The sequence below is a fragment of the Aythya ferina genome, assembly GCF_964211825.1.
Source record: "Aythya ferina genome assembly, chromosome: 6".
Taxonomy (NCBI): domain Eukaryota; kingdom Metazoa; phylum Chordata; class Aves; order Anseriformes; family Anatidae; genus Aythya; species Aythya ferina.
In genome coordinates this window covers 15098546-15111371 of record NC_140303.1, presented here as the reverse complement: position 1 = coordinate 15111371, position 12826 = coordinate 15098546, and the positions used below count along the sequence as shown (strand labels likewise).

At 41.6% G+C, this 12826-nt stretch overlaps 2 protein-coding genes across 20 annotated transcripts in view; both read left to right on the top strand.

The window, feature by feature from the left end:
- The window catches only part of ZDBF2 (zinc finger DBF-type containing 2), a 37330-nt gene extending 28549 nt beyond the window's left edge, over window positions 1-8781 (top strand). The window contains exons 9-10 of one of the 6 annotated variants that reach the window (XR_014694492.1): window positions 6952-7008; window positions 8155-8220. Coding sequence is in view for 2 of the 6 variants with exons in the window: in XM_084524132.1 (XP_084380258.1) it covers window positions 6646-6711 (66 nt within the window). In the remaining 4 variants the exon portion in view is untranslated. Of the gene's footprint in view, window positions 1-6645; window positions 6761-6951; window positions 7009-8154; window positions 8238-8547 lie in introns of those variants that run through there. The other 5 variants (XM_084524133.1, XR_014694491.1, XR_014694493.1 and 2 more) reach the window with 5 other exon arrangements.
- A 241-nt stretch (window positions 8782-9022) lies between these two features.
- The window catches only part of ADAM23 (ADAM metallopeptidase domain 23), a 72752-nt gene continuing 68948 nt past the window's right edge, over window positions 9023-12826 (top strand). For 7 of the 14 annotated variants that reach the window (XR_014694500.1, XR_014694501.1, XR_014694502.1 and 4 more), the window contains exons 1-2: window positions 9024-9274; window positions 10385-10611. Coding sequence is in view for 11 of the 14 variants with exons in the window: in XM_084524148.1 (XP_084380274.1) it covers window positions 9109-9274; window positions 10385-10611 (393 nt within the window). In the remaining 3 variants the exon portion in view is untranslated. Of the gene's footprint in view, window positions 9275-10384; window positions 10612-12826 lie in introns of all 14 variants that reach the window. The other 7 variants (XM_084524143.1, XM_084524140.1, XM_084524147.1 and 4 more) reach the window with 3 other exon arrangements.

The following is a 12826-nucleotide window of genomic DNA, read 5'->3' as shown; positions in this document are numbered from 1 at the left end:
CACCAGTAGGTTACATTTCTACTCCTGGTGACACCAGTGGAGAAGCTCTTAGAGTTCATCACTGCTGGGTCATGTTGCTGCTGGTCAGGGCCCTGTGACGTTTGTCACTGCAATCATGGTGAGAGAAGCTGAGAGGCAAGCAGGGCAGTTCCAGCTGCGGTAGCCAGCTGGGAGATATTCTAACTGTACATTCAGAATGCTCCCCTGCTGTTTGAGCACATTGCTTCCTCAGTGACGTAGTTTTGTGAATTAAAAAAATTTTCTTCATGACTACAGCAGCCAAGAATTTTATTAATGTTTGCTTGTATAAAGGTTACAGTGTCTTAATTTTACTAGGTTGCTTTAAAACCTATAACATCTTATGGATGTTAGGAAATAGCTTGTGATCAGTTGTCAGTCCTATGTGCATGCTTCTTCTAGAAATGAGTCTGTAGGGATGACTCAGGCTTGGCAGCCCAACAAAAGATGTTCCGTCTGTAAAACAAATAGTTACATCTGAAAATGTAAGACTGTTTCTTCATTGCTCTCTTGGAGGGGAAGAGAAAAAAATACTGTGAGGATGATCATGAATATTTTAAATTTGAGCTCTGCAGTTCAGCTGCATGACAGCTCATATAGACCAAGTTACATTTTATACGCTGACTGGATAAGCACATTAGTGATTCCAGGACAGGTTCTAGTTTTGGCTCTGCAACTCGTTACCTTTGCACATATGTCTGGTAAGGAAAGGGTTCTAGAAACTAGCATTTAAACGTTACCTTAAGCCTGTTTGTATTCTAATCTAAGCCTACACTGAGGACTGTTACCATCTGGCCACATCTATAAGGCCACTAGCAATTGCTAAGCACAGCTTCCCCAGCAGCACAGCAGCAAAGAGGAAGTACCATGGGAGTTCTGTCCAGCATTTTCCCTCTTTAAATGGAAACCTTAAAATAGCAGTGAAGGCAAATCTAGGATTGCCGTGCAGCTGAGGATAGGGCCACAGAGAATCCTGAAGCAGAAGTAGAATTACACAGGTTTCTTGTGGTTGTTACTTGCAAAATAATGCAAAAGAGATTACATAGCTCTGGCTACATTGTTTTCATTCTAAGCATGATTTCTTTTTTTATTATTATTATTACAGTGATACTTCATGCCTATATTAATTCATCTATCTGTATTTCCCCTATAAAAAATGTAGGTGGTATAATGTTGTGAAAGACTATTGTATTGTTTGAACAGTGGTCCAATCAATACATGGTTGTTGCTGTTTTCTGTAAAGAAAAGGGAAAAAAATAAACTCAATTTATCAATAGGCAGAATGAAGAAAAAGACATTTTGTGCTCAGCAAGATCTCTTTGGTAAATGGAAGTTTCATTTATTATGCAACTGTGTTTGAGAGCAACAATTTTGGGATAGGGCCAAGACAATATAAAAGTAGGAAAGCACTGTCCAGTGGGAAGAGCCTTGAACTACCTTTGGTCTGCAGAGGTCAGATAGTACTTTAGACTGTGCAATTAATCTGCTTTGTATCTTTGGTCATGTTCCCCTGCTGTTTTATGCTTCAATCCACCAAGCTCTACCAGTTGAAGTGTAAGAAGATTTATTTAAGAAATTCTTCTGCGCTTCAAGCCTGTGTGCAGCATCAGCATATAGGAACAGTTATAAAAGCTAAGAATAATTCAAGTTTCTGTGACTAAGGTCTTGATTTTTGTAGCCCTAGGAAGTTTGGGGTGTGCCTTTGTTATGGAGAGGGCTTGCTCTGAAATCCAATTTAGTCAGGTGCAATTCCTTTTGATTTTTAATTTCTTCAGCAAGATAATGCAAGAGAAGTTGAAAGATGGTTAAAGTTTGGATCTCATCCATAAGATGTGGATGGAATTTGAGAGAAAAGCAAATTCATGAATTCCCTGTAAGAAGTAGTTTTGCAAATAATCATTGAAAAATGTATTTTGAAGTATAGGTTTTGAATCATAAATGTCCCTCTCCCACCCCCCAGCTGGGACTTTGGGGGGACGTGTCATAGGAAAACTGTCACTTTTTCCTTCATGTACGCTGCAAAGAAACTCCATGTAGAATACAATAATGCTGTCTTAATTTCCACAAAGTCTTCAAAACCCACTATGTTTCCATAATAACAACCCATAATAATGCGTGTTTAAACTTATGGTTAACCAGTAGGATAAGCAACCCCAAACAATCATGGGGAACATACGCATGTAGAGAAATAATAAGACCTTTGAAAGGTGACTGAGTGTAAGTTCATGTGGGCGAAAGGAAGAATGGAAGGAGCAGGGTGAAGGGCATAATTTCAAATCCCCAAGTGTGGGTTCTTGATGTGACAATCCACGTGGTCAGATTGTGTGTGGCTCTTGTGGCGGAGAGAAGGGAGTATCTCCTTCCATAGTTGTGAGGGCTAGGTGGGTTTTTATGCTGTTTGCTTTTTTTTTTTTTTTTTTTTTTATACGTGTGTTCTAAAGGTTTGTGGCTGAGATTTTTGTCAAGAAAATTAGCAAGACGCTTGAGGGTTGTGTACTGCATTGGGAAAGACTGTTGGGCTTCATTTACCTATGTGCCAAAGTTACAAAATGGAAGACATAATCCCCTAAAAGTATCCACTGTATTATTGTGCTGACAGCTTGAGTCTAGTAAACTAATAAATATTATTGAGTTCAGATTATTTCTGATCTTTGGGAAATAGAAAAGCTTACTGCAGCTTCCTTAGGAATCAAGAATCTGCTCAAGGAATTAACAGCAGAAGTCATAAAAAGCATTCACTGGGATCTCTGAATTATTTTATTGTGATGTTGCAAAACTATGTTGACATTAAAGGATACTGTCTTTGGCAGGTAGGTGCTGAGAATCACCAAATCATCAAAATTTGGGGACCCGTAGGTCCAGACTGATTGGTGGGGGAAAGCTGAGAGACTATGTTCTTTATTTGCATCTCAAGATTGTAAGGAAATGAGCTTAGAAGGCCAGGGCAGGGAGACAGGGCAGGAAGGATGATAATGCCAATCTGGGATCCATATCTGATGCTGAAACTTGTTTTCATGACAAACCCTATCTTCTAGTAACTCGAATATAGGGGACACCCTAGGCCTCTCATGCAATACTTTGATATCACTTTGCACAGATTTTTCTTAAAATTTCAGACTTTCCTCTCTCGAGAAGTGATGGTTAGATATTGTTTTAGGGTCTCTAGAGGAGTCAGTCCTAAATCCTAGATGTGTCCTCAAATAGGAATCTTTCAGGGTAGCGTGTTTCGTGTCTGATGATTCATCCCTATGCCTAATTAGGAAAGGAGCACGGAAACCGGTCCAAGTTTATCTATGGAGAAAAGGCAGGATGCCTAATTGGGTGGAGCAGTTTCTATTTTTTTCCTATTTTTGTAGAGCTGCATTTTATGGAAATTCCAGGATTTTCCTCTCCTGACTAACACAGCTGTTCCTCAGCATTTTTACCTACCTCTCATAACACAGGATTACAGCACTGATGGCTGCAGCATCAGAACTGGTCACTGCTGAATGCACACAGAAATCCAGTCTGTAAAAGTGTGTTACCTGAGCAGCAGCCACAGCACCTGCAAATACTGGAGAAAGTGTTTTTTAGATTTTTGGGCGGGAACATGAGAAAATCAGTTATTGTACCTTTCTAAATGCTGCATGTCCATATCCAGAGAGACAGCTTCCCAGTAACTAGTGCCTGTTTTCAGTGAGCTTTAGTAGTTCAAGCATGCATTATATTGGTGTGGCCATATTCCTTCTGCTTCTCAAGCTAATGCAGTCCTTGCTATTCTGGGCATCTCTCTGCTGGAGATAACATCCTTAATGTTTTCATCTACAGTTTCATATTTTCACCCATCTCTTCTAGGGTTTAGATGCTGTAAGCATCGACAGCCTGGTCATTTCTACCAGCAGGGGGAATGAGCTGTTACTGGTAGCCCTGGCACAAGAACAAACAGATTTCTGTTAAGCATGAATAAATTTAGGCTGGGAAGTAGGAGGATTTACGTAGTGATTCAAACAGTGAGCTTCTGGAGCAGCTTTCCAGTGGTATTGGAAAGGGCAAAACCCCCAATTACTTTTAAATGCAATCTATGAGAGGAATTGTTAGTGGTAGCTGGGGGCTGGACAGGATGCCTTAGGAGGTCCCTTGCAGTCCTTTTCTCCCATGTGCATGCGTATGTGGGTCAAGGAAAGCAATGATACCTTCCCTCTCCTTTGCAAAGTCACACTGGAGCAGCTGCAGTCTGGCTTTTTCACAACCTACCGTTTGGAAGTATTTGATCAGCTGTAGCAAGTCCTTGGGGTGTGAACTGTATTTATTTAGTTTTAAGAAAGTATAAATAAAAGTACGCATTTAAGTAAGATTTCGCCTAACACCCTGTCCTTTTTCCCTGACACTGTTTTTCATGTTAATGCGCAAGAGTGAAAGGAACTAGCAGGGAGCGGGCCTGATGTCACAGCCACAGTTAGAACTGCTGAACTGCTTGCTTATTAAAAGAGCAGCACTTTTTCTGCTGGCAGCATATGTTTTACTTGCTAAGTTTATCTGTATTGGAATAGATGACAAGTGTGTTCTAGATAGCCTCATTGACCAATGTGTTTCTGCTGCTGCTCTGTTTCTTATTAACAAATTGGTCAATGTGGTGAATAATTGGAGCCTTTAGAATTTGAATGTTTCCACTGGTGGCAAAAATACCTCATTGCAGTATCTTGCATTCAGTGACTTACATGCAGTAGTTTCAAAATTGCTGAGGAATCCTACTGAACAGCTTGTAAAATCCTTTGGTTATGAATGCACAGGTAATTACACAAGAGTACACAGCGAGTGCAGTCTGAAATTAGTCTGGTGTGGTTTATTCAAAATAAATCTTTACTGCAATCAAAAGTAGCTTACTGATGCTACATTTCACCTGAATACAAATTGAACTGTACTTAATAAAACATCTGACTCACTTGTTATTAGTGGCACAGTTGTGTTCTTCTCTCTTCCTTGCCACATATTGCTAAGTTATATTCTATTTATCATTTTACTTCATTTGACCTTACCATTAATATTTCACAATATTGAAGGGAAGGGGATGGAAAGTATATCCTAACTACCATGTATATTCTAACCTGTAGTGCTGGAACATATATGGTACTCATAAAAGATTTCATTTGTGTAGTAGCACTGGTGAGAGGAATAGCTAGCAGTAATGCTAAGCATGCATAGCTTGGTAAATGAGTGACACTGGGAATGAAAAAGTGGCATTTCAACTGTACTATATTTTATAATATTAATCTAAGATAGTATTGTGCCCAATAGCACACAGGGTAAAGCTGGATTTAGGGCTCTGTTGAACTACTGACCAACAGGAGAAAGCTCTTCCTCTGAAGAGTCTGTGGTTGAAATAAAGAAGATGGCAAAGTGAAGAACAGCAGAAACCGTGTTCTGCTAGATCTACAACTTGGAAACCGATGCTTGCTTCAGAAGAATCTAGAGCAAGTACTCCATTTCCTGAACCTCTTATGCTGTTTTGCAGGGTTGCTGAATTTATTTAATGAAACTAAGTGGAACAGTAAAAGTGGAATGTATTTTTTTTCTGACCAAATGCTGGGTTGCTGCAGAGCAGTTAGGTGGTGGGGTGTGTAGCAAGAGATGGTTACATTATATGTAAAAGGAAAAAAAATAACAGCCATTATTACAGAAATATTCTTTCACACTAATGACTGAGGAGCTATTTGAGAATAGCTGAACACTGAGAATCAGTGAGTATTCAAATGTACGATTTTAAAAAAGGTTATACTAATGCATTGCATTGTTCATTGTAATTACCAGGTTTCTTCTAAATATAAATTATTCATACTTACACTGCACACGATATTTTTATATGTGCTGTAGTGTATTTTATGAAAGTAATGAAACATGAGCTGCATGAAGTTTCAGCACAGCTTTGTCTTAGCTGTTAGTCCCATGCTGGGAAACAGAGACTGGCTACTGCCTTCTTTTGCGTGCACATTAGAGGTTTGTGTGGATTAGTTATTTGTCAGCCATGAGGTTCTACTGTTACTCAGTGCCCATGTGTAAATATTGCTTTTTAGGCCTGCAGTGTGCTTGGTACCCCTCCTGCTCAGGACTCTTATATTTGTTGTATCGTTTACAGCACTGGCTGATTTATGTGCTCCTGCCAATCAAAAGGAAATCTCTTTCACAGATCTATCACGTTGTCCAGTTTTTGTGCAGCCTGTGGCTGCGCCTGGTAGTGCTGCAGGCACGTACAAGTAAGACATAACCACACCTGAGAACTGCACTCGCCTGATGGCACAGTTCAGCAATGGCTGCTTCTATTCTGCTGCTTGTACTGCCTGCATCCTGTGGTGCTATACCCTTCAGTCACCCAAGGACAGTCTTAAACTGCTGGTTGGTATCATTGCTATTACAGAAGTAACTTCTGAAGTTCTTCTTTGCTTGGAAGCTCCCCATTGAGCTGAATATTTGAGATTCCAGTTTCCTCTTCTGTAATGATCATCGCTATCATTAACTTGATTGCAAGAATGGTGTGAGAACACTGGCTAAGGCTTACTGCTTGATAAATCAGTCATCTATGTTTGTATCTCCTGAACTTCTCTCCTTCATATTCCATCTACAAGAGAAATATTTCTGTTTCTATTAAACCAGGAAATAGTTTGTGTCTGTGAGCAATATCCAGGAATACTCCGCAGACCCCTTTGTTACAGGACCTAACAGGATTCTTGAAATAAGTGTTAGATATTTGAAAGTAGGTTGTTTCACTGATGTTGAAATCCAGAAATTTTCTTCATATCCCGGTAAGACACACTCCTGGAATACTCAGTCAGGAAGACCAATATTATTTATGCCTTGGGTAAGGAGCAAGTTCATTAAAAACATATTCTATATAGAGACTTTTCCAAGTCAAGCGATACAGTGACACTTTACTTTCTTTTTTTTTTTCTTTTATTTCAGGAGATGCTGGAAAAAGAGATTAGATTGCGTTGAAAAGCTGTGTCTTTTACCACTGAGGTAACAGAGCCTAGACTGATATTTCCAGACTAGCTGACAAGTACAAATAGCCAAGACTACTATCAGCAGTTTTGCATCTGAAGCCTTATGATTTGAATTGCAACATTACACAGTTTCATTCCACACGTTCCCTGACCCCCATCCTGATAAACAAGCAATTAATATAAAAGCTCTGGACAACAGTCTGCAGCTGTGATGTAAGATTTATTTATCACCCAGATTGCAAGTATGTGTGTACCTTGCGTAATACACATTTTTCTCAGAAGCACTGGCTATCAGCATTTTTCTGCATGTCGCTGACTCAGAGGTTCCAATTTATTTCATTGGAAACAGATGTTACCACGATAATCCATGCTTTTGATATTTTGCTTTTGGACATTTGCAGTGCAATCTATTTGAGATTACTTCATAAGGTCTTTCAAAGATGAAAGCAGGTTAAATAAAAAAGGCACCTGTGGAGGCACTTAGTGGAGTATTTCATCTGGAGCTGATTATGCTCCTGAACTGCACATGCCCACCTGAAGCTTTTTAAGTTTTATAAAATGCAGCTTGAGCTACATCATGATCAGCACCTGGGAGACTGAGCATGCCTGCTTGAAATGGTGCTACGTGATTGCTTCTGCTGCAGACTTCTGCTTGAGTCAAAAGGGCTCTAGAAAGTATTTGTGGTAACGGACCTTTGTAGGAAGAGGTAATCGTTGCTTTTTCACCCCATTTTCACCACTGAATTTGGATAGTAAAAATAAGAAATGATAGTTTGAAGAATAGCATTCGCTGTTGTTAGACTTATGTTTTTTTGTTGTCTTGCGGTTAAAGTTAGTTTCTGGATTTAAATTTTTAACTGTATGGCCTACTCTTCGATTCTAAGATATGTTTCGACTGTACTTATTTTGGATCTAGGTACACTGACATAACTGGTCCTTTGGTATGTTTACATGTTTATGGGGATAAATGAGGAGCTGCTGTTGGTTGAAAGGTTCCAGTGATATTTAACGATGAATATCTGGGCTAGATGGACTGCATGAAAAGTGTCTGGGGAAAATGGGCGTTGAGGAATGCCAATTTTATACAGAAAATGGGTATAGGTTTCTCCCTAGGCCGAGCCAGCAGAAACCCTAAGGAGTTTCCTGTCATTTCTCACCCCAGGTCATCCCGTGGCTTGCTGCTCTCCGCCATTACGTGCCTGGATTCTGAGCTTCCACAAGTAGCACCTGGCTGACCAGCGTGAGGTAAGCAGCATGTGCAGATGCAGAACGATTTTCTAAAACAAACAAACAAACAAAATACTGCTATAAACTCATCTGCATAGCAATCAATGATTTGTCAAACTGCTTATTCTTTCTAAACTAGCAATAATGATATTAGTGATACAAAGCCACGGTTAGTGCTGGCTGGGCTCTAAAGAAAAATTAGGAGAAGCAGATAAAGCTTGTCTTTTTGTAAAGCGGTGTGGTACTCAGATGGCTCTGCTTTGAAGGAATGACAGAAATAAAAAGGAACAGCCAGGCAAAAAAAAGAGAAACATCTTTGTTTCCTCAGCAGGGAGACCTGCACCAAAATAAAACGCATCTATTTTGGGCCGTTGGAGAAGTCTGTGGGCAAAACGCGTGCTAAGAGCTCGGTCTCTAAACTGCTTTGAGGAGAAATCAACAGCGAGGCTGAACACGCAGCTTAGCTTTCCTCCAGCCTCCTGAAGCCGCGGGGCGCGCACGCAGCAGCGCCCTGGGCGTGTCGGCGCCGTTATTTCTGCCTCATGGCGGTGGCTCCCGGGGCGGGGGGGGCAGCAGCACAACGGACAGCGACCGCGCGGCGCGCGTGCGCCCGCCCTGGGCTTGGCGGTTGGCGGCGCGCGCGCGTGGGGGAAAGGGCGGGTATGGGAGAGGGGGGGAGAAGCGGCGAAGGTGCGCGCGCGCCGCCCGCCCTCGCGCTGAGGTAACGGGTAACGGCTGCCCGTAACGGCGGCGCGAGGAGCCAGACGGGCGGGAGCCGCCTCTGCCCCCCCCCTCCCCTCAGCCCCTCAGGCGCTGCCCGCCGGGGGCCGGAGCTCCGCGCTGCCCCCCGCCCCGCCCCGGCCGGCCGCCCCCCGGGGCGCTATGAGCCATGAAGCCGCCCGGCAGCATCGCCCCGCGGCAGCTCCGCTGCTGCGGCCGCCGCCTCCCCGCCGCCGCCTGCCGCCCCGCGCTCCTGCCGCTCCTCGGCCGCCTCGTCCGGCTGCTGCTGCTCCTGCTGCTGCTCCGCGGCTCCTCGTGCCCCCCGGCCGCCGCCGGTGGGTATGGCGGGGCGTCTGTCCGTCCGTGTGTTTGTCTGCGGCCCCCCCGCGCCCCTACCGACCCCTCTGCCTCTTCCCCGGCCACTGAGCCCCTGTGAAGCGCGCTGCCGCCGAGCCCTTTCTTCCTCCGCCCCTTCCAGCTTTGTGTACGTGCCCGCTCCGGCGTCTGGAAGCCCGGGGCTCGGATAAGGTTTCCTTCGCTTGCTTATTTAAAAAAAAAAAAAAAAAAAAGAAAAAAGAAAAATGTCAGATTTCCCTGCCTCCGCTCTTCTGGGGCTGGTGCTGCAGTGGTTTAGGTGGAGGGTGGCGTGAGGAGAAACAGGCCGGTGAGGTATGCGACAAAAAGCAGGCGAGCATAGGTGGGCTTGGTGTGCCGCGGGGTGCGCGTCTGGCTGGGAAGCTAACTTGTTTGGGGCCGGATTTTGTGTGAGCGTTTCGCTTATTCGCTTTTGAGCGATAACGATAACGTGGAATGCTGGATATTGTCGTTTTGCGCATCGTTGCTGTCAATTTTACATTGCACGTTGGTTGGGCGCGTTTCGACATTTTAACGAGGAAGGATGCAGGATTTCAACTGACAAGGTGCCACTGAAGAAAAGGGCTCTTGTCAAAGTTAAGAGTAGGAAACTTCCCATTATGTAAAGAGAATGGATTAGCATTCAGAGTGCATGAAGTCGCAATTCAGTTTGTCTTGGGAATATAGGAAGTATCCTTAGCGTTTCTACAGGCGTGTGTGTATGTATATGTATTTTTTTCTGTGCGTATACGTCTCCTGAGAGGGAAGAGAACTTATCCCCTACATCTTTCTTTGCTAGCTAACTACATATCCATTAAGGTTTTTTCCTCTTGGTGATTGAAAGGCATTAAAATATTTATAATCCATGACTGTATGTGAAAATATACATGCGCTTAAATAAGTAATGTTATTTCTGAAACCATTTTGTGTGTGAAAAATGAATCAGATCTCTCTCCGTGAATAAGCTGTCTTTTTGTTTGCTTGAGTTATTAATGAAATATTAGAATACTGCAAGCTAAGTATGTTGCTTTTTTATGGAAATAAACATATTCTGCCGTATAATTTATGGCTGGCATATCTTTCTTTCTCAGACCTGCATTGGAATGAAACAGCAGGCAGTATAGAGGGAGTCCTGGCAGATGAAGAGAGTACATTTCAACACAATAAAAGCAGCAGCAGTAAAAATAACAGCTACAGCAGTGCAATCCAGAAAGAAATTACACTGCCTTCAAGACTAATCTATTACATCAACAAGGACTCTGAAACCCCTTACCACATCCTGGATACTAGGGCAAGGCACCAGCAGAAACACAATAAGGTAGGATAAAAAGAGCCTTATCTGCAGAATTCAGGGAAAAAAAAAAAGTGATGTGCAACTGTGTTTGAATTTTGCAGATTTTCAAGACTTAATGTTGGTCCTCACCACCATTTTTAGGCATTAAAATAGGATATGTAATTAAACAGGAATGCCATTTCCCTTGTTTTAATTAAAAAGTTATTTTAGATTTCAGAATGGTTCAGAACCTGAGCTGTAGATAAAAATGAATGGGATTTATGCAAGGCTGGCTTGTCTTACCAGTGTATATTCCAGTGGCTTGACTTACGTTATACTATCATCAGCAAAATACTTCTTCCAAAATAACTCCATTCTGGAGAAATGTTTGTATAGGGATTTTCTTTAGAATCCTGATCTTAAAGCATGAGTTACTTGACATTGAGTGCATCATGCACTACCTAATAAATGCAGTATTGATTTTCTGCCATTGTATGGCCGGTGAAGACCACTGTAAAGTGTTAACAGTTTGTGTCAAAATCTGAATACCCATTGCTGTTTGTTTGTTTGTTTTTGAGGGGGGAGAGCTAGTGTTTTATTTTGTACAGATACAGATAATAAATAGCAAAACATATTTTCTGAAATTGTATGGACTAAATGATTTTGGTTTTGTGTGATAACTTGTTGAAGAGGTAAACCTTTTCTAACCTATGTTACTTAAGAGGTGCCCCCTAAAATTATTCCATTATATTTTTATAAATTTATGTTTTAAAAAATAATTTCTTACAGCAGGTTTAAAAAAAAAAAAAAGCAAAGTGAAGGTAAAGAAGATTTGTATAGGAAGAGGCTGCCATGGTAGAAAAGAGAGACAGCAAAGCAGATAAATGTGTAAGATATTACAGAAAGACTTAACTATAGGGAAACTCTTACCAAGAAAATTACATTTCTTTTGAAATCCTCAGAAGAGGATTTATTATGCATCATGTATGCTTTTGTTGATATTGATTATGTGAAATTAACATGGAGTTACTGTATAGTCTTTGAAATAAGCTGTTGTTGTATAGTTTCAATATTTTAATGAGAAGAAAGATTGCTTTCTAACTTATTCAGATGTGCCTTTGGGTACATCTAAATATACCAGTCTGCTATGGATGGAACAGAAAAGCTGTCCCATTGTTGGAAAATGAAGTTACTTAAAAGAGTACTACCTTCAGAAATAGCACCCTAACCTTTTTGAAGCATGCATGCTTTTGGCTTGCAGAGCAGTTGAAAAGGTCTCAGATGTTATTTAGGAAGGAATAAGCAACATCAGTGATACATAAAACAAAACAACCTTCTTTTCTTCCTTACCCTCTCATTGCTCATGCTGAGAGAATGTGCTGTTTATACAAACATTAGAAAAATGGGAAAAGCGTAAGTTCTTTGAAATTGTATCTTCTCTCCTAAAGCTGTTCACTATAATGGTGTTAGTATTTCCTTTCTTTGGAGGAAAGTATAGACTTATCCCCTGACCCCTGGGGAGTTGCCTGTGAAGCAAGACCATTCTTTTCAATAAACTTGTACACTGGGGATTTTCTTTGTCACTTCTTTGGAGAGCGATATGGGAAGAAAGCGATTTACTAATGGTTGGAGACCTGGTTTTGGGAACAGTGCTTTTTCCATGTTTATATGTGAGGATTTTCTTGGAAATCCACAGTGGGGAATGCCTGCCAGTCTCTTAACTTGCCCAGCATTTCTACAAGAACATTGCTGCCGTTGCCTATCCTTCCTGCGTCCTACCATATCTCTCTACCTGTTGGGGTAAAGCTCTGCAGAAATCAGTGCTGACAGAATTGGTATTGATTTCCCTGAGTATGCATGGTGCTGAGCCTTGTGTAAAGTGGATCTTTCCACTCAGTGTCCATTTTAAGCCTAGGCATTGCTAACACTGCAGTTTTCCCAGAGAAGGGTTCTTAAAGTTGGGTCTTCATGGAAACTGACATTATGTTGACTTCATTCTTCTGGCATGAAACTTACATTGCTTTGATCCATTTAATTGAAGGAGAGGGTTGTTTATATTCCTTGCCTGGATTTTTTTTTTGTTTTTGTTTTATCTTCTGCTCTCAGAGCACCACAAGGGGCTTCCCCTTCACCTCTCTGCCCCCAGCTCATGTCTTTCTTTGCAATGAAGTCTTTGCTCTTCCATCTGTTTCACCAATAATAAGATGCTAATCAATATTTTGTTTATTTTCTTCTGTTGAACATTCACTCTAATCACCTC